The following is a 26,547-nucleotide window of genomic DNA, read 5'->3' as shown; positions in this document are numbered from 1 at the left end:
CTCTTGCTATTTCACATAGATATGCTGAGGGCAGTAAACTTTATACTTTAGACTTTAAATGACAAAACATCAAAGGGGGGTTGTGATTGACATCGAAGAGGAATATCTCCTAGGAATAAACTTGGTCTCTGATGGGCTTTACTCTTTCTTCCTTCTTCAGGGAGAGAGTGTACATTTAGATGTCCTTCAAATAAATTCTTCAGTGAGGGAAGTAATCAATTGAAGTGGATAATAATAATTAATCCAGTAAAAACCTAAATGGAAAACCAACAACAGTGATAAAAAAGATATATGCCACAAGAAATACACTGTGTTCACTCATTTCTACATTTAGTGTCTCCGTTTTCAAGTTTTGGACAGCTTCTAAACCTTCTGGTGACTCACATGGGGTTTGTCCCACTTTCAGACATTACAACATGGGAAGTAAAGCAGATAATAAATGTGGAGTTTAGTCACTGTCCCCACATCAATCTTTCTGACATCAGTGGCGATTTTCAGAAATGGTTAAAATCTCTTAAAATGTTTGTTTATGATGTTTCTGGTTCTCAGGTCAAGACTAGCAAACACTTTATGAAATCTTCAGAATCTGTCTCTTTGAAAACGCTCTTCTTTTGTTGAAAGAGGATTAAATTGAGCATTACTTACCCTCCTAAAATTTCAGTTCTGCTCACAGTGTAAAAACTGTTGACTGCTGCTTGCTTGGCTGTCACAATACGGTGATTAAAGGGGGCAGGAGGAGCTGGGACATCATCTAGAAGATAAGAGGAAAAGAAGGGCCACTTGTTAAGCAGTCAGACCTCTTTCCAGCACCACGATTGGGTCTCAGAATAAAATGTTGCAAAGGGCGCCTGGATGGCTCAGTTGGTTAAGTGCCTCCCTTCAGCTCAGGTCATGATCTCATGGTTCATGGATTTGAACCCCACATCGGGTTCAGTGCGTCAGCTCAGAGACTAGAGCCTATTTCCAATTCTGTGTCTCCCTCTCTCTCTCTCTGCCCCTTCCTCACTCTGCCTTTCAGAAATGAATAAATGTTTTAAAAAATTAGAATAAAATGTTGCTCATTTAATAATAAAATAAATGATCCATTTATTTTATTCCTAATAATCCTGAGAATATATGCTTTTATTTCATATTATGATCTGTAATTCATGTAGGTGATACCTGACATCTTTGAGAAAGAATGTCGGGACCACAAAACTATGGTTTATACCATCTTCAGAACAACTTTTAGAAATGTCACAGTAGTTGAAAATCTCCAACTACAATATGGTTCACATAGGTGATCCTCCCAAGCCCAAAATGAAAATTCGAACATGAGAAACTGACCACGAAAAAAAAGGCACCATTGATAATATCCATTATTTTGATTAAAGCAAAGAGAGAAAGATGAAAAGTTTTTTTTCATGTCATTGAAATGTTTGATATTATTATATATTACTTTCCAAAATATTTTAACCTTTATTTAAGGTACATTAAAAGCACAAAGATGAATTTTTCTTGGCTGGAAATAAAAGAACCAGTAAAGCTGGCTAAGGACGTATTATACAGCTCTCAAATTTCCCCTAAGTGTTTAAACTCTAGTCCACACCCCGATTGGTTCTAAAACACATACTCAGTAATATTGCAGTATTCTTTCTACTTTTCCATGGCTTGCTTTCCGTGAACCTATTCATTTCCCCATTTATTACTTATTTAAGCGTCTACCACAGGCAGCTTCTTACATGCACACAAAGGATAAAAAGGGAGGTGAGTAAATAATAACTTTGCCTTCAGAACTTTAAATTTATTCAACGTATAATTCTCGAGCACTTATCTTGTGCTAGGCACTCTGCCAAGTGTTAATATTTTTAAAAATTCAGATAATAGAAGTCTCCAGGAAACTGACTTGATATAGACATTCATCTCTCACATCGTAAAAATGCTGGAAACTAAAGAAGTCATGAAAGAATTCTCTTGGTGGCATTCATCTCTTCAGACAAAAAAAAAAAAAGGTGATTGAGTTACAAACACAAATGGCATCAGTATGGCATTATGTCTCCTTCAGGCTGTTAGGCTAAGTGAAATTTAGTTGGAAATGCTTGCTGGAAAAAGGTTAAGAAGCTTCAAAAGACTGAAACAAAAGCCATTTCCTACCCAATGGGGTCACCAGATCTTGCTGTCTGGAGGTCTTAATTCCAGCAGATTCCAGGGGGTTGCCTTGTAAGCTCCCCTGGGCTTGTCTGGTTTCCTGTGTCCTAAATGCATGTCCTTCACCTGTACTTGCTACATCTATTCTGCTCTTTTTGTTGTCCTCTTTGATGAAGCACTCCTCCATCACCCGCCGCTTGCTGCTGCCAATATGCTTTGCTTGCTCAGCATTCTGGAAAATGGGTGCTATTGCTGAATTTTCCGGGATTCGTGATGTAGAAATGGCTTTTACATTGCTGATACACCTGGAAAATAAAATCCAGCTGCAGCTCTCAAAGATTCAAGGAGATAACTTTCAGATGGTCAAAATTCTTAGAACTAAAGCTTCCTTAACAGGGTGTTTTGGTGAAGGGTCATAAGCTTCATGATAGAGAGTTGGCTGTTTCAGCATTTGGGATAAAATAGAGCAGTATGCTTCCCCATCAAACTAAGCAGCACAAGAACAGGTATAGATAACTACGATCCCAGAAACTCTCCCTGATGACCTCATTGTGCCCCGCAAGTTGTCCACTAGCCCTTTACAAGAGTAGTCATTTTATGAATACCTAGCTAATTCGATCTTCATTTTTTTCACTTCCTTTTCTTATAGAAGAGAGAAATTACTAAATTAAAGTATAATAAAGGATGCAATCATCTCTCTGAATATTAACAGAGAGATGTAAACCTTTATTGATGAAAGAATTGAACTAACTTCAGTTTTTTAACAGCTCTAGACCTTACCAAGCACATCTTTGCAGTGATGGATTTTCTTAATAAACAATAGTCTTTATGTTTAATTCTTACAAAATTAGATTTTTCTCCATAATTAGGTGTCAAATACATTATTAATAAATGAAATAAAAATTATATTGTAATTCCCTAAAAAACTCACATATAATTTGGACACTCTGTCCAGATAGATTCTGTGATCCATTATAACACAGAGTAGTTCATTATAATTCGCTGAATAATTCTGCATTTATATGTGAAACTTTGTAGTTGAGGAAGAGTCATTCAATAATCTACTTCTTACTCAATCCTCAAAATATTCTAGAAAACAGACAATTTATCATCTATAATGGGGTGGGTAAACTTTTTAAGAATTAGCTTTTTAACTTACAGATAAATCTGATCACTATTCAATTCCTGATCTTAGAAAGGATGTGCTCCATATTGCTGAAAATAAGAACTTTTTATTTGATCTCTAGAAAATATTGATTGATAAAAATCATTATCTTTGCCTATCAGTTGGTAGGAGAAAACAATAAAAATGCCTGAAAATTTCACGGGCAAGAAGAAAAAGTAATAGCAAGAGAACATGGCCAAGAAAAACCCACAGAAGCTGGGAAACCGTTTTCTAAACCATTGCTTTAAAAACTCACTTCAGTTATTCTTTTGATATGGCCTTAAGTTTCAACAGCACATAGATCTACCAAAAACATCAGTTGTAGGTGTGTGATGCTTTAAGCCCTACCTTTCATAGAATTGATCACCATTAGTTTTATCAACATACTGCTTTTTATTTGAACACTTGTCCAACACTGTTTCATTTGCAATTGCTGGTCCTTTTTTCTCAACTTCTCTTTCACTAGTGTCTTCCTTAGAACGAAGCCCATTTTTCTCTCCTTTGAACACTGGAAGCTCATTTTTATCCACAGAGGCTTGTTTATCATCTCCAGCACTAATCTTTTCTTGTCTGTTCAGTCTCTCTGTGCTTGAAATGTCTCTTGTGTGTATATTTTCTCTTGACTCTATGGAATTTCTTAGGGCAAAATCTTCTACCTCGTCTTGAGGTCTTTCTGTATGAAATGTGACAAAACTTCTCTGAGCTAGAGAGGCATTGGTCTTCTCAGAATTTTTCTTGTTGAGTTTATTAACCTTTTCCTTCTCAGAGGAGAGCTGGTTCTTCTGGGAAGATCTCTCTAAAAGCCACAAAATATTTTAATGGAGGACGCATGTGATCAGTATAATTTTGTCTTCACATAATGGCATTTCTATTCATGTTTCTTTTTATCAGAAGATATAAGCTTTTGAAAAGCAAAGTGGAAGTGAACATGACCAATTGACTGACAGCTGGGTTCCCAAAGATTTTCTAGTTAGTAATTAGTAGGACCCAAAGCCAATCAGATAAAGATATTCAAACAGCACTTCTCCCGACAAAGGGCTTTATGAACATGTGACTCCCTCTGAATAAGAAGAATGACAACAGGACTGTCATACCAGAGCTTTCTTGATCCATAAATATCTAGTCTTCTAAAGATGTTACCTGTGAGGGCCAATGTCCTTTTGCCTTTGACAGGTGCCGTTTCCTTCAGCCCAGGGTGTGACTGTGCCTTCTCCTTACCCTGTAGATACACAATTGAGTAATTGAAGTCACATATTAATTACATCAGGGTTTCTCAACCTCAGCACTACTGACACATGGGGTGGGTAATTCTTGGTCGTGGAAAATGTTATGAGAATTATAGAATGTTTAGCAGCATCTCTGTCCTCTACCCACCAGATGACGATGATACCTTCCCTCCCAGCTATAATATCCAAAAATGTCTCCAGAAATTGCTAGTGTCCCCCAGGACAAAATCATCCCAGACTGAAAACCACTGTATTACATGATTCAAATACGGAAAAAAAAAAAACCCACTAAAAGTAATAGTAATTTAGAGAGCAGGACAGTCTGAATTAATGAAACCCTTCATTTCATGTATAGACTACAATATTTGGAAACAAATGGACTCACTATTTTGAAAAAAAATTCTGTTAAACTCTGGCATTGTTTGTAAAAGAAGGCCCATCTTCGTGAATAGATTAAAGGATGTTGATAATGTATGTGTCACTTGTGACCTCTGCTTGTATTGTCTTGATATGGTTCACATATAAATCAAATGAAAATGAGAGGATATATCTGAATAGGTTTTATAAACCAGAAAGCAGAAGACTAAAGTAAGTAAGCTTTCATAAATGAGCTTTCACACTGCTTAAAACAGATGGCCCCTTTCCTAAGCAGATAAACATCCTTCTCAGAGTCCTGGCTTCTCTGAATTTGCTTAGCAAACTTTTCTTAAATGCCATATAAAAGGTAAATATTAGCCCCATCCACCCAAATAATCACAAAATTCTGAAGTTATGCAATGTAAATTAATGAAATTATATGAATGCCCAAAGAATCAGTCTTCTTTTCTTTGGAAAGAGCAAAATTTGCCTTCGGGTGACTTGCAAGCATGAAACGCTGTGTAAGCGCAGCTTGGAGTCTTCAAGACAAACTGCAAATGTACTTTTAAATAATCCAAGGGACAATACCATAGGTTCAGAGCATTTCCATTTTTCATATAGAGACCTGGAAACACAGAGATATGTTTAGTAAATCTGTGTAAAACCAAAATTAGAGATGAGAACCTCGGAGTCTGTAACTTCTTTTAAGTGAAAGTGCAGGAAAAATGTTCTTCCACTTGCTCAGGCAAAGCCAGTTGCTCTCTTCTCTGCACACAGCACTCAGTTTATGTGCCCATCCCAGAATCACTTCCAACACTTTTAAACATTTTTTTTCCTGTCAGTTTCCCACTAGCTTGTGGGCCTTAAATGGGCAAATAGACTGATTCATCTCTGAGTCCTTGGCACTTAGCCCAGACACTGAAATATAGTGATTGATGGTGATGATGGTGGTGGTGATGATGTCGATGATGATGATGGTGGTAGTGATGATGTCGATGATGATGATAGTGGTGGTGATGATGATGATGATGATGACGACAATGATAATGATAGTGGTGATGATTTTGATGATGATGATGGCTAATATACACTAAGCCCTGTCTTCATACTAGGCATATTTCTAAGCATGTTATTAACTCTGTTGATTCTCATAGCAACCCTTTGGGATAGAGACACTATTAGCCCCATTTTATAATGATATTGGGTAATTTCTGAGGGTTATATAGTTCAGAAATGATTTAACCAAGATTATTAATCAGTTGTCTACTTCATTCTGTGCTCTTTCATTTTTTTTTAATTTTTTTAATGTTTATTTATTTTTGAGAGAGAGAGAAAGAGACAAAGCATGAGTGGGGGAGGGGAATAAAGATGGAGACACAGAATCTGAAGCAGGCTCCAGGCTCTGAGCTGTCAGCACAGAGCCCAACACGGAGCTCAAACTCAGAAGCCGTGAGACCATGACCTGATCCAAAGTCGGCCACTTAGCCAACTGTATTCTGTGCTCTTTCTTAATTACTACATTGTACTGTCACTTATTAAAAAAAGATAGAGGATTATAGGCAAGATACGTTGTTAGTATTTACTGAATATCTATCACACAGCACATAACACAAGAGATAAGAAAGAAGATTAAGAGACAAGGGTGTAAAATTGAAAGAAATTAGTAGAGTGAAGAAATAAATATGTGTCAGTCAAAAGATTGGAATTAACATAAAAGAGAGGCAAGAGAGAGATAGAATTTAAGTCCAACTTAGAAAATAAGTCAATTGGTCAAATAAGGTAGTTTAACAACTATCTTATCTATGTTTAAGATATTGTATAATTTTGTCTTTTAGTGTCTTTCGGTGTTTCTCTTTTGAAATGAAAACTCCTGGTGGATAAGCATTGTGCTTCTGAATTTATTCTTGATGACATGAACATAGGTAGACTTAATAGTGAAAACTGGTATGTATCAATCAATTTCAGTTCATCAAAATATGTAAAATTGAGAATTTGATGGTAAGACTCCATGGAGTGCCAAATCGATGAACATTTGCCTCTAAGGTCATCGAAGTGTTGGTGGCAAATGACCACCAGTTGTGCCAACATTCTTTGGGTGGAGCAGTCTGAGGTGACCAACAGGAGAAGCTGTCGATTCTGAGGAATATTAGAAACTAGCTTCCAAATGAGGCTGTTATTTTTCTTTGTCAATTACATATCACATATGTTTTACCATTTAAATAAGGTAAGAAGGTCTTTATTCATTGCCATAGGCTATTATATTTTCATTTCTCTATGTAATACTGACATCTAGAGGAACTTTGAACTGAAGCGTTTCCAAAACACAGAGGTTGTATTTCTCCTTTTCTGTTTCTGGGCAGCAACTTCAGTACAAAGAATTTTCACTTTGTGTTTCCCTATTACACACAGAAGTTGCTAAAATAGGAAGCACAAGTCTGTAGATACAACTTATTCAAAGATGAACATATTTTCTACTGATGAGAGAGGACATAACAGTGCTATCAAGCATGATATTTCTGTAAGGATTAATATCACCCTCTGTTAATGGATAAAAATCGTATCAGAGACTACGTTCCTCTGCTAAATTCACACTGATTACCAAGATGAGCAAGAGGGCCTCATTTCACACAAATTCACTTACTGCTTCACTTAATAAATACTTCTATATCTGCATATGGATTCCTTTTATAATAATCCATCGATGCATTTAGAATGACATAGGGAAGAAAGGGGACCCAAAATGGGCAAGTATTAAAAACGTAGTTTTGCTCTCTCCACTCTGTACGGTTTTCTAGGCTGGTGTCCTGAGTGCAGAGTATGTACCCAGAGTGCATCCAAAATAGTCTTCAGGGAATGTAAAGGAAACGTTAGAACTCATTTCTATTTGTTTTCCATTCTTTTAAAATTTATACTTTACATATTTTTTAAAACATGTGTTAATAAAATTGAACACATATATAATTTATAAGTATCAGTAATATATGTAAATATAAATGTAAATATATGTATAAATGTATAAATATGTATATATGCACAAATGTATAAATGTATAAATATATTTTATATGTATACAAATATATTTATATATATTTGTATACATATAAAATATATATAAAATACATATAAATACATAAAATACATATAAATATATATGTATAAATGTATAAATAAATGTAAATATATTTATATTTATATGTAAATATAAATGTAAATCAGTAATATATTAAATTTACTCATAAAAATAAATATACATGTACTGCTTATCAATGTACATAATTTATAAATAAACCTATTGGGATACACTTAAATGTATGTTACTGATAACAGTGCAAAATCAAAATAATTTGGAGACCATTTACCAGATAACACTATTCCTTACATTCTGATTTCCTGAAATATGTGTTTTATTTTATTTTTTAAATTTTTTTAATGTTTATTTATTTTTGACAGAGTGAGAGACAGAGAGAGAGAGAGAGAGAGAGAGAGAGAGAGAGAGCATGAGCGGGGGAGGGGCAGAGAGAGAGGGAGGCACAGAATCTGAAGCAAGCTCCAGGCTCTGAGCTGTCAGCACAGAGCCCAATGCGGGGCTCGAACTCACAGACTGCAAGATCATGACCTGGGCCGAAGTCGGACGCTCAACCGATTCAGCCACCCAGGCGCCCCTTGAAATATGTGTTTTAGAGAAGAATTATTCTTTTTTTAAATTTTTTTTTATTTTTTTATTTTTTCAATATATGAAATTTATTGTCAAATTGGTTTCCATACAACACCCAGTGCTCATCCCAAAAGGTGCCCTCCTCAATACCCATCATCCACCCTCCCCTTCCTCCCACCCCCCATCAACCCTCAGTTTGTTCTCAGTTTTTAAGAGTCTCTTATGCTTTGGCTCTCTCCCACTCTAACCTCTTTTTTTTTTTTCCTTCCCCTCCCCCATGGGTTTCTGTTAAGTTTCTCAGGATCCACATAAGAGTGAAAACATATGGTATCTGTCTTTCTCTGTATGGCTTATTTCACTTAGCATCACACTCTCCAGTTCCATCCACGTTGCTACAAAGAGCCATATTTCATTCTTTCTCATTGCCACATAGTACTCCATTGTGTATATAAACCACAATTTCTTTACCCATTCATCAGTTGATGGACATTTAGGCTCTTTCCATAATTTGGCTATTGTTGAGAGTGCTGCTATGAACATTGGGGTACAAGTGCCCCTATGCATCAGTATTCCTGTATCCCTTGGGTAAATTCTTAGCAGTGCTATTGCTGGGTCATAGGGTAGGTCTATTTTTAATTTTCTGAGGAACTCCACACTATTTTCCAGAGTGGCTGCACCAATTTGCATTCCCACCAACAGTGCAAGAGGGTTCCCATTTCTCCACATCCTCTCCAGCATCTATAGTCTCCTGATTTGTTCATTTTGGCCACTCTGACTGGCGTGAGGTGATATCTGAGTTTGGTTTTGATTTGTATTTCCCTGATAAGGAGCGACATTGAGCATCTTTTCATGTGCCTGTTGGCCATCCAGATGTCTTCTTTCGAGAAGTGTCTATTCATGTTTTCTGCCCATTTTAGAGAAGAATTATTCTAATGAGCAGGTACAAGGACAAGTACATAACTAGAATGATCAGTTCATTTCTTGCAAACTACTTTCTAGAGGTCAAGATTCATTGCTTAATGACCATTTTCACAATTTTGACCAATTGTATGCACTTTGTACTCTTGTCTTCATGCAGTTTCACTGACTGCCATAGAATCAAGAGCTGAGCAGGAAGGCAACATCCACCTAGAAGCATGTGCCCACCTACCTGGGTACACTCCCAGGTGCAGGGTCCTTCACTCCCGCCGCGGACCACAAGCCTGTCCCAGTTGTACCCTACAACTCTCCCTCCCCTCAAAGTTGTGGGAAACCAAAAGGAAAATTAGTTCACGTGAACAACTTTGCCTCATTCTTCTTCCATTTCCATTCAATAAAAATCAACTTTAAATAATCTTTCTGAGGGGCGCCTTGGTGGCTCAGTCAGTTAAGCATCCAACTCTTGATCCTCAGCTCAGGTCTTGATCTCAGGGTCATGAGTTCAAGCCCCATATGGGGCTCTGCACTGGGCATGAAGCCTACTTAAAAAAAAAATCCAGGGCACGTGAGTGGCTCAGTTGGGTAAGCGACCCACTCTTGATTCTGGCTCAGGTCATGATCTCATGGTTCCTGAGTTCAAGCCCCACATCAGGTTCTGTGCTGGCAGTGCAGACCCTGCTTGGGATTCTCTACCCCTCTCTCTGTCTCTCTGCCCCCCACCACTTGTTCTCTCACTCTCTCTCTTGCAAAATAAATAAACTAAAAAAATAAAAATAAAAAGATCTTTTTAAAAAATCTATCCTAAAGTGGATTTAACTTTAAAAGAACAGAAAGGCGAAATAGCTGTAGCCTCCTCTGGACGTCCACAATGCAGTGATCATTTTCCAGGTTACTGTATGTCACTTGACAGGCCTGTCCCCCTACTGGGGCATGGACCCTTCTCTTCACCTTTTTTCCCCCAGCACCACACGGGGGTAAGATTCTGAATATGCTTGGTGAACCCATGTGCAGTAAAGGAAAGAAGTGCCTGCAGGACCAGTGTACCCTCAGTCTGAGAACATTCTTTAATCAGGCTGCGTCACTGAAAAGCCTGACTACCCTAGGCACCATCTGAAATGCATCCCTGTCACTGATGCTCATATCCTTTTGCATCACTTAACTGATGGTGAGTGATATCCACAGCCCTGCATTTGGGGATTACGGTTGCCATGGAAAACTGTTTTCTTAACATCACAATGGCACATGACTACACTAACTGCATACCCTGAGCTGAGGGCTTTTCATCTCACTGCTTGTGGATATGCTGAGATGAACACTTTTTGGTAATTTTAACCTAATGCCTAGAAATACAAAAACAAAATTTTAACAATTTATAATGACTTTGTTAAACTTTTTTTAAGTTTATTTATTTATTTTGAGAGAGAGAGAGAGAGAGAGAGAGAGAGAGTGGGGAGGGGCAGAGAGAGAGAGAGAGAGGGAGAGAGAGAATCCCAAGCAGGCTCTGCCCTATGCGGGTATCGAACTCACAAATAGTGAGATCAAGACCTGAGCTGAAACCAAGAGTCAGATGCTTAACTGACTGAGCCATCCAGGTACCCCAACTTTGTTAAACTTTGATCAGGTTCATTATCAGGGAGAGGAAAAAAAACAGAGACAAAAAGAAATACAAAGGAATGTTCATAGGAAATATCAAAACTACATATCCTTGCTTGAGTATGGAAGATAATTTTAAAGTTCATTTGTAAAATAAATCTATTTCTTTTCATCTTCAGGGCATGCTCAAATTCTTGCACTAAATGAGAAAACTCCCTAAAGTCCCTGACTGATTAAAGGAATGTTAACAAAGCAATAACCTGTTTCATGGTCCATAGGGACTGGCATGGAATAAGGCAGGACAGAATGCAATTGACTGAATCCAGGAAGGGAAAGTGTTAACCTCAGCCTCAGAACCTCCCTGTGCTACTGAGAACATCAGAGATAATCAAATAGTCACCTGAGAAAATAACCCTGCCAGGAAAATTAAAGTCTTCTGATGTATCCACTGACATGGACAGTGCTTCATTCAGAAATCGAGTAAATAAAATTCCTCGAAGATATATATCCAAAAAAGGGCCTGAAATTAAAGATTCATTCAGGAAAGTCTAATTGGGCCATCTTTTCAGTTGAAGATACGTAGGTTATTTTACTTTATGATCTGTTGAGCAGTACTATATTAAAAAAAAAAAAAAGTGTGCTACCACATTTAACTGTCTCCTCTAACAGGAAAAGACTGAATAGGGAATAGCAATGGTCAAAGGAACTGTATGAAGTTATTCTTTATTGACTACAGACTTCCCTTAATTTAAATACACTTTCAGGTTTTCTTATTCCAATAACCCCCTTGTTCTGGCAAGACCATGCGGGCCTTATGTTCAGTCCTGAACAAGTGTACAAAGACCAGCAGGTCAGGGAGTGGCAGACCCCTAATATTTGCCCCGCCATCCCAGCGGCCAGGCTATGGATGGAGCTACAAATCAGTAAAAAAAAATCGCTCTCTTCCATTCTATTCAGCCTGCCTCTGTCAATTTCTGAAGAACCAGTTCAAACAAGTTAAGAATCTTCACCTAAATATTTAGTCACATTAAGCACTTTGATCAAATAGATTGTGCTTCTTCCTCATTTTATGCCTGATGGATAAGCTTACCAAAAACATCTTATAAATAGACTCATGTTTTTTTTAATTTCCCTTTCATTGCCAACTTTCTGTCCTCCCCAGACAGAAAATGCTGAGCCCTCTGACTTAAAACTGCTCATTTTTCCCAAACTACCAACATGACTTTGGCTGGCCACACATGCCATCCCCCACCTTCCAGGCCCAACCCCTCCTTTGCTCTTACAAGGTCAAAACTTTGAGGGAATTAGGTGTTTGAAAATATTTGATGCCTGGGTCCTGCCCCTATAGAGGGGGTAGGGATGGACACTTGGGTTTTTTAATATCCTCCCCGGCCCCAGCCCCACAATCACAGACACACCCCCCAGTGACTCCAACGTTCTGCAGGTGTTGGGAGCCATTGCCTCTGTGTACTCCAGCCCAGCTCCCCTCTGGGTTATTTTTTTTTCTCCTGAGTCCTTCTTGCCACCCAGGCTGCTGTGCCACAGTTTTGAATGATAGTAATAACCCCGGAGATGTGGTGTTCCTCTAACTCCCAGATCCTTCCACCCACCAGCAATGGTCTTTGATCCTCTCCCCCACGGATTATCCAGCAAACCACTGCCTCTTCCTTGCCAACCACCCAGGGACACATGTGTGGAAATTAGCCTCAGGTAGACTGCCCCGGAGACCACAAAACCTCCCCTCCAAAAGTGATATCAGGGGCATCCAGGGAGGGCAAGCAAATAAAAAAAAAAAAAGCCAGCATTTCCAACCACACCTGAAATCCTCTGCCTTGCTTCCTGCTCAGAGTTTAGTAATTGAAAGTGATTTAATTCCTCCACCAAAACGGAGGTGAGCAGAAGAGGAGAGGACTTGGGTTAAGTGGAGAATCACCACTTCACAGGGTGTAGAATTATTTATACCACTTTACACAAAAGCATATCTGAAACCATAAATGGTGGCATACCTCTGCCTTCTTGGGATTCTGCCACCAGAAAACCAAGCACCTGAGCATTTCAAAAACTGTGCAGCGAGGTTCCTAAGAAAGTGCAACAGTGTGTGTGTTTGTGTGTGTGCGTGCGCGCGCACCTACACGTGAGACACACAGAAAGAGAATAACCAATTTGAAATCCAGGTATAAATGGGATTATAGCTCCTTGATATTCATTTGATTAAAACGAGTCTTACCAAGTTTCCTCTTTTATATAAACTACACAAGACTCAACCTTGGAATGTTTTCACATGAAGTTTACAGTGTTTTTTCATCACCTAATAAAACTCTTCTATTTCTTCCTGCCGCAGACAGTTTTACAAGCATTCATTTCACATGGTGTTCTCAGTGTGCTTTTTAATTTTTATTTTAGGTTCACTTTTATCACTCCATCTCCTGTCTCCTGCTCTGAGTAAGCAATCTACGTTTTTGTGCAGCCTCTGGCCACAGGCTGGCTCATGGAGGTGTGTCTGCTGGCAGAGGCTCCCAGGAGCTCAGTGCTCCTCAGGTGAGTTGATGTGTGGTCCCACGGGTTGTTAAGGAAGTTCAGCGATCTGAACTTAGATTCGCGGAGCAAAATATTTTACCTCCTCGTAGTCTGCCTTTCCATATCTTGCCCCTCACGGCAAATTTGGCAAGCACGCTACAAAGTGGCTTTAAAAAGCTGTCTCTGAAAAGCAATGAGAAGCTGCAAAGCTCTTAAAAAGTCTCTGAATTTGGGATATGTAATCCAAATTCAGTAGCTATAAACTAAGCAGCCATGACTATCCCCAAACATTTCGTCTAGTCTGTCCCACTCAAAGTAGGTCCACGCACAACAGCAACATGGGAGCTTTTCAGAAATGGAACTGCTCAGCCCCTCCCTCCATTTATCCAATTAGAACCTGTGCTTCACCACTCCCCAGGTGATTTCCATGCACGTTCAAATTTGAAAAGCATTGGCCCAGGTAGCATCCTTAATGACTTTGTGGCATCCTTAATGACTTGGAAGAAATATTTCACAAAATATTCGTCATGGCCGCTTGTATTTGAATCTTGCCTCCATCCACCAAAAGACAATGTCATACTTTGTTAAGCTCTCGAGGGAGGATCATGGAGACAGCAGGAAGGAGCCAACAAATACTCAGCTGGTCTTGAGGGCAGTGGCCAGCAGAAGTCCAGGACTGTGTAGAATATCAGTGGGCTTTGGGGCGCCTGGGTGGCTCAGTCGGTTAAGCCTCCAACTTCAGCTCAGGTCATGATCTCACAGTTCATGAGTTCAATTCCCTCCTCAGGCTCTCTGCTGTCAACACTGATTCAGATCCTCTGTCCCCCTCACACTCTGCCCTCTCCCACTTGTGCTGTCTCTCTCAAAAATAAACATTAAAAAATATTTTTAAAAAAAGAATATCAGCTTTGAAGAAGGTCCAGAATATTGACACTGACCCAGGAGTCCTGGCAGGGACTCAGAAGAGTATGCAAGGCTTGATATCATGTGTCTAGAATGTTCCACTAACCTCTGGGGTCTCTGCCAAACTTAGGCCTCACAGAAAAGCAGCATTAAGGTGTAAAGGTTCTGTTATGGGCTGTTTGTGTCCCTCCTAAATTCATATATTGAAGCCCTAACTTCCGGTAGCATAGTGTTAGGAGGCGGGGCCTTTAGGTAATAATTAGGTATAGATGATGTCATGAGGGTAGAATCTCTATGATGAAACCAGTGTCTTTAGAAGGAGAGGATGAGACTAGGGCCTTCCTCTGTCTCTCTGCCATGGGAGGATACAGGAAGAATGCAGCTGTCTGCAAGACAGGGAGAGGGTTCTCATCAGAACGAGACCATGCTGGCATCCTGATCTCACACTTGTAGCCTCTAAAACCGTGAGAAAGAAATTGCTGTGTAAGTCACACAGTCTGCAGTATTTTGTTACAACCACCTGAACTAAGGTACAAAGGTAAACTCTAGAGAATCAGGAATATATTCTGATCAGCTCCAAAATGAGAAGAACACAGTAAGAATTATTAATAGAAGTGCTAATAACTTGGTTGCTGTAAAGAGGACTATCAACTTTAAAAGGAACAGAAGTAATTTTATTTAGCCCTGTTCTTGCAAAAGAAAGATAGTACATAACCTCTGATACCATCTTAAACCCTCAATTTATGCAGAACATAAACACCTTACTGAACTCTTCATGTTTTATCTCATTCTTTTGTTTTATTATGTACATATAGGAGAATATTCAGCTGGCACACTGGTACCATACCAGTTATTAAAATAGGGAAATACTTCCATACTGGTTGGTAAATAGTGGGTGTCCCCAAACCTCCAGGAGCCCCCTCTCCCAACTCCTGACATAACCACCCTCAGGACCCTCATGCAATAACTTGAGGGTCAATATTTGGCATGGCAGAGAACTTCAGTTCTCCATCCATCCATTCCAGTGCAGTCTGATCTGAAAGGTAAGTGACCATGGACTCCCAGGTATGAAATTCAGTTCTACACCAATGAACATGAATATAAAATGAGAGCACTTGACCATAATAGTAGACGCATAGCCATGTAATTTTTAATATTGGATTAAAAACTTTTAAAATTATCTGTGCTACCCCTGAAAGCTAATTATTAGTAGGAATTGAAAATGTGCCTTGACACTCAAGGATAAAGCAATGGCTGATGAGTCAAAAGGAGGTAGTGGAGCCTCTACCAACAACAGCTTTGCCCACCTTAGACCTTGGGACAGTGGTCCTGAAGTTTACAAATCTCCTGCCCCAGAGATTCTTAGCCAATAGGTCTGGGCTGGAGCCCAAGACCATTTTTCATAAGCTTTGGATGTCGTTCTATTGTAAGTGCTCCAGGGTTCATACTTTCAGAAATGTATGAAATTCTTACTTGTTATGCAAGCCCCTACCTTAAGAAGTTTCCCTTTGTGAATTCTTCCTTGAAACACTCTGGTCCCACATCCTTCTACCAAAAGAAGAGTCTATCTTTCTTCCACCTTTATTAACCATGCATCCGTCAGGTATTTATCATACTGTGTTGGCATTATTTGTTTGCAAGCCTGACTCTGCCTGGATATCTTGGTATCTCTGGCATCTAACTCAGCATATGGCAAACACTAATTGATACACTGGTTGATTAGAAAGTAGGGGTAGGGGCTGATGCTGGGCAATATTTACTGAGCATCTCAACCAATTATATAAAATGTTTCCTTAAGGGGTGCTATAGCACACCCTTTATGATATCTTCCTCAGTATCAGACTTTGTGGTCTCACCCTCAGGCTCCTGTGGCACCTAGAAGTTCTCACTTTCATGTAGAGAAACTTGTTGGCCTGAACCTCTAGGAGAAAGCTTAGAGTCTTCTTAGACCTTTGAGTAAAGTTTTAAAGGTTTGTTTTACCAGTAACATCTGAGACTCCACCCTCAGTGTAGGTTATTGAGGTAATTTACCATTTGATTACCTTCTCAATAAATATCTTATAGCTAATAAAAATCAGAACATGTACTATAAACATTCATTTCTTAAAGCATATATTTAAGATCCATTATTCATAAAACTACAACTATAACTTTTTAAATATGCTTTAACACATTAGCACACAGAGACACTTGAATACTTTTTTTTAAAAAAAGATTTTATTATTTTTAAGTAATCTCTACAAGCAACGTGGGGCTCGAACTTAACAACCCTGAGATCAAGAATGGTATGCTGTACTGACTGAGCCAGCCAAGTGCCCCCAGGAGACACTTAATGAATACTTTTGATGCTAGAAATGAAAAAAGGTTAGATATTGTTATTGCCACATTTTACTTCATTATGATTATGGAACTTAATTTTGCCACAAGAGTAAGCAGTAGCTATTTCCTTTGACATGTCTGATTGAACTTCTTTGTATATCACCTAACTCAACATTAAAATAGGTATTAAATAAATGCCTTTGCATTTTACAACTGAAGCCTTCACAATATTTCTAATGGTGATTAAGTAGCGGGTCTAATTATACATCACATCCATTACTCTAATGTTCCTTTAGCTCTAAAGCTCTATGATGCCACAGAATCAAGAACAAAGCTTGGCACAGTTAAAGAGCACACTCTGAAGCTTCACATGCTGGCAAGAGACTGCTTCTCAGGTGCTTTTCCAAGTAGCTTCACTCTCAGCATCTATTTTCTGTTGTGATGATGATTTAGTAATAGCCAGTGTCTTTATGGCAGATCATGGAAAAAAAAGTAATGTGTGTTTGTTTGGTTTGCGCTGTTTATTTAGGTCTCCAATTCTCCAATTCTCTCCCAAAGCAGGTGAGGGCTTTGCTTCAACCACAGTAGTCATGGTCAACATGGAAGGAGTTCTCTTGGGGATTTTATCAACAAACTTTCCAATTTGCCTTACTAACTTACTAACAAGGAGAAGGCAGTGTGATGGGAGTACTGCCCCAGTTCTACTGTGTCTTCTTAAGCACTGCTCCGAGGTAGTAACAAGGGATGTGGGGGATGGGTTTGTAAGACAAGCCCCTCCAGTTCCCTTTCAAATTCATGGTCTCAGGCAGCTTTGGTAGTGTTTAAATAGGGACCTTCATTTGCTGACTCATATAAGAACGATATTCTTATTCTCAAAGGCAAGAGATTGCTATTTCAAGAAACAAAGGCAAAACAAAGCAAAAAAAAAAAAAAGGCAGGTTTTTTTTGTTGTGGAAATCAGTTATTTATTAGCCATGATGGCTAATGGCAGGACGGAAAGGAATCTGAAAGACCACCTTAGATTTTACATCACAGATTTAAATTATATTTTAGAAAGAAATTAATGGAACGAGTTTGCCTCACAATCCAGTGAGTTAGATACATAACTGTTTCATATTCCCAGTCACACAATTCACCACACACACAAAAAAAGACAATATTCTAAGTGTTCCAAATAAGACAACAAAATAGAAAACTTACTAAATCATAAAATCCATTTTGAATTTGGCGAGACCTTAAAGAGCATTGTGGTATGTGTTACGGATACCTAACTCACAATCAGAGACAGGAAGTCATGAAGGGAGAGCTGTCACACACACCCTACTCATTGCAGCTTACATAGTCCAGCAGGAAGAAGGAAGATTTCCTCTCAACCTGGCAACTGCCCTCACCTGCAGCCAATAAGAGGCCACCTCCACTTCTAAACTTTCTCCTCTCTATAAAAGGACACTCCTCCTGTGTTCTCTGTATTTACAATGAACTTGGAAAAACCACTCTCCAAACTGGAAATGAATCTCTGTCCTGATATTGGAGCTACACTTTAGATGTTCAACCTCACTACCATTAGTTTTTTCATGTTCTTTTATTTATTTTTATTTATATTTTAGTTAGTTAATATACAGGGCAATATTGGCTTCAGAAGTAAAATTCAGTGATTCACAACCTCACCACCATTAAACAGCCCCTACCTCAGAGTACTAAAACAGTTCAAATAGTGAAGGTCTCCAATAAACCTCAACAGGTTTCCTTCTGCTTAGACCCTCAAAGATATACCACCTTTCCTCCTTAGTTCCTCCACCATATTGATTTATTTGGGCCAAGATTTTTTAAAAAATATATCATGCTAGAAGTTCTTTCTCCTGAAAAGGAGAAATAGTTCTAGAATTTCAGAGCAGCAACCAAAATAGCCAACTAGGTAAATCCCATGACCCTCAGTATCTTTTATTTGCTCTGACCCTGATGGCCCTTAGAACTAATTCCAAGAACAGTAACCATTTGTCCCCTTTGGATGAGCTACCACCCTCCTTATGGGTAAATCCTCAGCTGATATTGACAGAATCCAGTGTACCTCCTACTAAGATCCAAATAGATCCCTCAAAAGCTCTCCCCATAATTTATTAATAAAGAGGCCTCTCAAGACATTAAGCAATAATAAAAGACCATAAGGGTCAGAGCCCCATTATCCCCTGTACCTATCCCTGCAACACTTGTATTTTACCTGTGAAGAAACCAAAGGGCCATAGATAGAGGCTTGTCCAGGGCTTCCAAGCTATAAACATTATTAGAATCCCTCACCATTCTATTGTCCCCAACTCTCACACTTTATTAACCCCCAACCCTACTGAGAGCAATTTTTTTTTCATGACTGATTTATGTAGTGCTTTCTTTAGTGTTGCAGTAGATAAAGCTAGTCAATATCTTCTTGCTTTTACTTGGGAAGGATAGCAAAGCTACTGAGCAGTAATGCCAGGGTTTCATGGAAAGTCCTTATTTCTCACAAACATTAAAGGCTGATATCAAGTTCCCTGGAGGCTCCACTTTAATACAATATGTGGATGACTTCTCTGCTTCTCTTTCCAAGCCTCCTCACAAGAAGATAGCATCTATGTGCTAAAACTCCTAGCCAAAAAGGGATACACCATCTCTAAGGAGACATTACAATTTGTTCAAACTGAAGTTCAATATTTAGGACATCTAATCTCAGAACAAGGACTTCATTTGGATCCAGACAATTTTCACGGCATCCTGAACTTCCCAAAGCCTCAAACCAAATGTCAACTGTGAGGTTTTCTTGAATTGACAGATTATTATTGCAACTGTATCCCAAACTTCTCCTTATGGCCCAACCTTTATACACCTGACCCTATCATCTAGGAAGATCCAGATGACGTAACTTTCCAATGTCAAAAGAAAGTTTAATAAAGCCCCTTGCTCTTGAACATCCAAATTATCAGCTCCCTTTCTTCCTTTTTGCATACAAAAAAGAAAGGAATGCCTGAAGCCTGGGCATATGCCCTCCCCATGCCTCCCAGCTTCACCTGCTACTTACTGTCTTTTTTTGTGAAGGCCACTGAGAAAACAGTCTTTGCATCCCCTTTGCTGTGAAAGCTCTCCTTACCTTTCGTCACACTCAGTTTCTTTCTATAGGCTATCTCACCTCCTATGAAATTCTACTGTGTACCGCCCCTTATGTTACTTTTGCTTGTTGTAATAACCTTAACCCTGACACTCTTCTCACCTCCTCTACCAATTAAACCACCCATAACTGCTTAATACTGACAGATCACCTTCTTGCCCACATGATGACTTACAGGAAACTTCTTTGGATAACGGTTGACTTTTCATTGTTCACTGATGGTTCTTAGTTAAAAGATGAAAATGGCAAATACTGTGTTGGGTATGCAACATCAACTCCTTCTGAAGTAACTGAAGCAGCACCCTTGCCTTTGGCTACTTCATCCTAACAAGGAACTACAATCACACACATGGGTCTATGTTCCAGCCAAAGGCAAAACTGCCAGCATTTACACCAACAGTATATATGCTTTTGGAGTGGCTCCCAATTTTGGAATGTTATGGAAACAATGTGGCTTCTTTACTTCCAGTGAAGATAAAATTAAAAGCAGCCCTTACATTCAGGAATTACTGGATGTCATACTCTTACCTGCTGCTTCGGCTATTATTAAAATCCTGGAGCATTATAAACTTGACTTTCTGGAAGCTAAAGGAAAACATCTCACTGACATTTCCATTTAAAAATGCTATCCTCAAAGGCTCTAGAAGTCAAATCGCTGTCATGGTGCAAAGGAACTCACGTCCAGAGGATAATCTGGAGAAACTGACTAGAGACACCCAACAGTAAAACAAGATTGGCAATCAAATGGTTGTTAGTATGATAAGAAGAGAAACTTCTCCAAATACCTTGGCCAAAAGTATTGCCATTGGGCCTTCTAAATCTCAGATCCACTCCCTTTAACTCATAAACTCTCACCCTTTGAGACAAATACTGGGTTCCTGATGCATCTAGCTTCTCCCTTTTCTGATCTGCATGTAATAAAGGAGACATATGTTACTGTTGCAAAGCTCTAATTACATCCCTTAAAAATAATCATACTCTAGTAGGGCAATCTTTTCACAGCGCACTCCCAGGAGTCAAAGACATCAAACACCACACTCTGCAACCTAGGAATTTTGCTTATAGGAAGAGACATCTCAAAAAACCTCTTTTCAAGCACACTGGAAAGGCCCTTACCAAGTGTTACTAACCAATCCTCATGCCACCAAACTGCAAGGAGTTGACTCTTGGATCAATGTTCTTCATCTAAAGAAAGCCCCTGGGGGCGCCTGGGTGGCGCAGTCGGTTAAGCGTCCGACTTCAGCCAGGTCACGATCTCGCGGTCCGGGAGTTCGAGCCCCGCGTCAGGCTCTGGGCTGATGGCTCAGAGCCTGGAGCCTGTTTCCGATTCTGTGTCTCCCTCTCTCTCTGCCCCTCCCCCGTTCATGCTCTGTCTTTCTCTGTCCCAAAAATAAAAAAAATAAACGTTGAAAAAAAAATATTAAAGAAAGCCCCTGACTAGAACTACACACCAACTGGTGACCTCAAATTAAAGATTTCCAGGAACTTAAGCAGACAGCTTTCCCAAGATGACAGGATCAGACCTGTTCTCCTTTCTGCTTTTTCTCACCTTGTTTTCTCTTTCTCTGTCCTGGAAAGACATTTCCCTTGCTTTCATTTCCCAATCCATCGCAGAAGGAGGAAACTTTTCTGATTGTTCGGAAAACCCTGATCTGGCCATGACAGACGTGATCCTTTAGTCTTCCCCATAGCAAACTTTTCCTTCATTCCCAATGTGACCTCTAATAATACCTGCACCCCTCCAGGTGTTTCTTACTGAGTCAAACCTCAACAACCATGTTCTCCTATGCCTTGCTTTGACCACTCCCCATTATAACTCCCAATGCAACTAACTGTACCTATTCCACCCATACAGTTTCCCATTCTCCCTAATACCTCAGGTCTGTGTGCAGTAGCAAAAGAACTTCCCTCTGTACAGCCATCAAGAATAAAGTCCACATAACAGAACGGTTTCTCCTTAATTATTCCCCAAACACCACTGACCCTTGACTTGGAAGAACCAATCAAGTAATTCCAAGTAATGGCACTATTAGTAATCAGCCCCCAATAGGAATTTTATGTGCACCACCTGGTTTAATCGTTGCATGTGGTGAATTGGCCTCTAAATGGGCCTGTGAATATACTGGAAGATTTTATTCTAACTGTTCCTGTGGCCATCCACAATAAATTGGAAGCCTCCCATGGTCCTCCATTGGTCTTTTCCATTAAGCTTTTATCACCACCTCAAATGGGAATTCATAGGACGTATACATGACTCTGTATTTGCCTCCTTTGGAAGGGCACTTATCCCTTCTGTGCATGTTCACGCCAATGAACAAATAATTAGAAATCTCTTTCTGGAATTGGGAAAACTTACTTATTCTACCACTATGGCAATAACGGGCCAACAATGATCACTTAGCTCATAAGTCAAAGTAGTTTTAAACAATTGCATAGCACTTGATTACCTACTTGCTGAACAGGGAGGCATTTGTGTGATAACAAACATGGCCTGTTGCACATGGATAAATTCCTTCAATTACATAATATTAGAGGAACAAGCACATTGGCCACAAAAAATTCCACCTGATGATCTATGGTACTTTGATCTCTTTAGCTGGCTTGGGCTTCTGGTTTAGGACTATAATACAAGCTGGGGTCACTATTCTGCTCCTCATCTTATTTTGTATAAACATTGTTAAAGCTTTGTACCTGTTGCCTGTTGAACCTTTGTAGTAACAAAGAACCCAATACGGTGATGCTGACTCAGTGCTTCCAGATGATCCCCAACACTTACAACTTTGATAAGATGTAGACCTTGGATGGGAAATGCCAGAAAGCTCTCCCTCCCCACCCTTGCTTGTTTTCAAAATATGGCCTCAGTGTCTTCCAGTCTATGTACTTTCCTTCCAGCATGGGATGTGACATCTGGAAAAGGTCCTTCCTGGCACCAAGGGACAAAAACGATTCCAATAAGGAATAGATGATCCAGAGAAAGATCTTTATCAAAAGGGGGAAATATGAAAATGTGTTAAGGAAAACCTAACTCAAAATTGGAGCCAGGAAGCCTGTAAGGGGGTAGTTCTCATGCTCATGGCACTTGTCACAGCTTGCAAAATCCAGCAAGATGAAGACTTCCTCTCCACTAGCAATAGCAAGCTGCCCTCACCTCCAGCCAATGAAGGGCCACCACTTCAATTGCCTGCAACCAATGAAAAGTTGCCACTACTTTAAACTCATCTTTCTCCAATGAACTTTTGTTCAAAACAACCCCTTCCTAACTTCCTCCTTTCCTCTATGAAGAGACACTTTTCTCCTTTGTTCTCTGGACTTGTCTATGGTTTGCCACAGTTTGCTTGTCCTGAATTGCAATTCTTCTGCTTTTCCCAAATAAACTAGATTTTGCTGGCTGAATCCTTTCCCTTTCCCTTTTAAAAGATTGACAGACAGCATGTAGCCCAGTCAGCTCAACTAGAGATGAGAAATGAGATTCTACCCAATTTCACCTAATTATAGGAGATTTTAATAATGTTAAAATGTTTCTGCTAAAAGGAAAAGTTGTTGATATTACTGGTGATTTTTTCCACAACACCTTCATCCTTAAAAATGTAGAGGTGGCTCAGTTGGCTAAGCGAGTCTGACTTTGGCTCTGTTCATGATCTCGCAGTTCGTGAGTTCAAACCCTGTGTCGGGCTCTGTGCTGGCAGCTGGGAGCCTGGAACCTGCTTCAGATTCTGCATCTTCTGCCCTCTCCGCCCCTCCCCCACTCGTGCTCTGTCTCTCGCTCTCTCTCTCTCTCTCCAAAATAAACATTAAGAAAAATTGGGCGGGGGAGGGGGGAACCCCTGAGTGGCTCAGTCAGTTAAGCGTCCGACTTCAGCCCAGGTCATGATCTCATGGTTCATGAGTTCAAACCTTGCGATGGGTTCTGTGCTGACAGTTCGAGCCTGGAGCCTGCTTTGGATTCTGTGTCTCCCTCTCTCTTCCCTTCCCCCACTCATGCTCTGTCTTTCAAAAATGAATAAACCTTAAAAAAAAATGTTTTTAAATGTAAAAGGACATTGTGGCACACAGTCTCAGTCTTTATTTTCTCTCATTAAAAATCTACCACCACCAATAAATTTTTTGAATGTACACATAGTCTCAGCATTTCATTTGTTGTTGCATACCAGTTTTCTATGATGTTTAAAAGTAGTAGGCAACTATAGATTATGTTAGGTATTGGCATAAGCATTAATCTATGTTTTCTTATTAGACTGCTATCATGAGAAGTACATAGTTAGGTCAAGTAAGTTTTAAAGTGACTACTTTTGTCTGGAGGAAAAAAATCCCTGTCAAATAAGACATAATGATGGATGGGATTAAGAAAACTCTTCAGCCTTAGACTAGACATCCCCTGAGAATAGGGAGCGGCCATTCTTTACTTTCCTTGGCTTGTGAAGAGTCCCTCTTGGAATTCTGTGTGAGGGGAGAGGTGAGCACTATCATGCACACCATATATTTCCATAGGAAGCAAAAAACAATTGCAGACTTGCTCTTCTGCCTTCCTGGAGACTGTAGGCTAGACTACACCCAGATAACAATACATAAATAAATGCCTATGATGAGGTGACAGCTGGTCTCTATGGCAGAAATGCATAATCAGTGTTGGAAAGTTCAAGTGTGGGTATTCCAAGAACAGGATTAAAGTCTGTTTTCAGTTAGGAACCTCATATAAAAGTGTGCTCCATCTGTGTTTACTACATGCAGCTGCACCTCTCTCCAAGGGCGTAATGAACTTTTTCTTCTTTGTGAACACTGACTTACACTCAAATGTAACAACCTTAAGTAATTATCACTAGGAAAATACTTGTGTGAGACAACATAGACCAATACATGTGTGCTCTTCCCCCATTTATTGAAAGGTACTGCATACTTCATATTCATGCGCCCGGCTACTTAATCAGATTCCAGAAAATAAATCTAAACTGTGAAATGAGAAACTGCTAAGAGAAAAAAAAATAGAAGTAACTTTTTCCAACTATTCTGATCATATCTCATTATGTTCATGTATTAAAATTTAGGCAATAGTCTAAATATACTTGAATTTCACATTTAATGAGATCAGTTCAATTTGGCACTTAACAATCACTATAAAAATTTTCATTTTGATTTAGTTCAGTTACAAGCAATATAGTTTTCAAACTGACCTCATTACTGGTGGAATACATTTACACAAATATATAATGTACCAGCAAAATCGGTCAACTCTGAACATGAAAAGTTCTTCACATGCTATTACTTTGCTGTTGTTCATTTTCTGTTCACTCCCACAAAATTACTCATATTGGCACCAATTTCTCCTATCTAACAGAGAAGTAGTGTTATTTAAAAATAAGTAAGTTCCAGGTAGATGTTATAATAGCATTAAGTACATTTTATGAATTTTACTTATAGAATCACCTCAAAATTTTCTCTACTAAAAGTTGTTACAATAAATATCAGTCAGATTCAGTTTTTCCTTTGAATTTTAAAGAGAATTAACCAGAGGAGAGTTACCACTCTATGAAAATCTACATTCTATAAAATGGAGACTCACCTGCAAAAAATCCTCAATTCAAAATCCTAAAATGTGTATTTTTTTCAAGTGGTTAAATAACTAAGACTAGTTTATTATATAATACTGAAATAATTTTAATTAAATAGCATACCATTCATATACAGTTCATAATCATCCATATTTTTATTAAATATTGTTTCCATCAATAGTGATTTAACCAAATTAATGTCTGCAGAGTATACATAGCCTTTCCCCCTAGATGATCTAATATCTTTATTAAAACTTAAAAATAGGAATTGTGATAGAATTAATCCTACCCTAATATCTAAATAATGTTTTATTTTTATAATTAACAATGTTAGAATAAGTTCCCTTCCTAAGTTCAAGTTCTAATCAAACAACACCAGCTCCAAACTAGAACCTGAAAAAGTTGACAGTGAATATATAAACATACTTGTGCTTAGAAATAATAGAAGTGTATGCTTACAATGGATATTGCTGAATGAAAACTCCATTTTTAAAAATTTGCCTTTAAGCATTATATTTTGCTACATTCTCCTTCAATGATTTTATGGATCATTTTTCAGACAATATGAAAGAGTTGACTTCTACTTATCATTTAACTTCAAAAACTTGCCATATAATGTAGGCTTCATTGTCATAAATTTTGGCTATGGGGAAAAAAAAAATCATGGCTCACCCTTCCATTTCCTCTGCTAACACAACAGAAGCAATTATCCAATCTCAAAAAGTATCCTTGCTTTGACTTAAGCCATTAGTCTCATTAGCCTTAGGGAGCTCAGGGGTAAATTGGCTACTCCTCACCCACTTAGGGATTCTGGCAGCTCTCAGCTCCTCACAGGGGTTGTTGTTTTGTTTATGCCCAGGACTATATGTTCCAGTCCACTTAATCTTTTGGCCTGTTACTTTGTACTCCAACTCATAACCACAAGTTCTGATTTCCTCCCCACATGGTTCCCTCAGCGCTGCAGTCTTTATATTATAGGAAGGCCTGGGTTCACCTTCTGGCTTCTACACCTCTGTATATTTTCCTGCATAGCACATAACCTTGAAAACACTATCTGGTTTCTTTCTAAATGAGCAACTCTCATA

General features: G+C 38.9%; 1 protein-coding gene across 4 annotated transcripts in view; it reads right to left on the bottom strand.

Annotated features, from left to right (window-relative positions):
* MYLK4 (myosin light chain kinase family member 4) overlaps positions 1-26,547 on the bottom strand; it is an 87,048-nt gene that overhangs the window by 21,751 nt on the left and 38,750 nt on the right. For 3 of the 4 annotated variants that reach the window (XM_040460454.1, XM_040460455.1, XM_040460456.1), the window contains 4 exons: positions 4,433-4,511; positions 3,641-4,088; positions 2,134-2,432; positions 646-751 (listed from right to left, as the gene is read on the bottom strand). In XM_040460454.1, the coding sequence (XP_040316388.1) occupies positions 646-751; positions 2,134-2,432; positions 3,641-4,088; positions 4,433-4,511 (932 nt within the window). The remainder of the gene's footprint in view (positions 1-645; positions 752-2,133; positions 2,433-3,640; positions 4,089-4,432; positions 4,512-26,547) is intronic. The other variant, XM_040460457.1, reaches the window with a different exon arrangement.

Source organism: Herpailurus yagouaroundi, unplaced genomic scaffold (genome assembly GCF_014898765.1).
Source record: "Herpailurus yagouaroundi ecotype Mexico unplaced genomic scaffold, PumYag 250, whole genome shotgun sequence".
NCBI lineage: Eukaryota > Metazoa > Chordata > Mammalia > Carnivora > Felidae > Herpailurus > Herpailurus yagouaroundi.
Note: the sequence above shows the minus strand (reverse complement) of the source record. Positions and strands in the feature narration are given on the sequence as shown.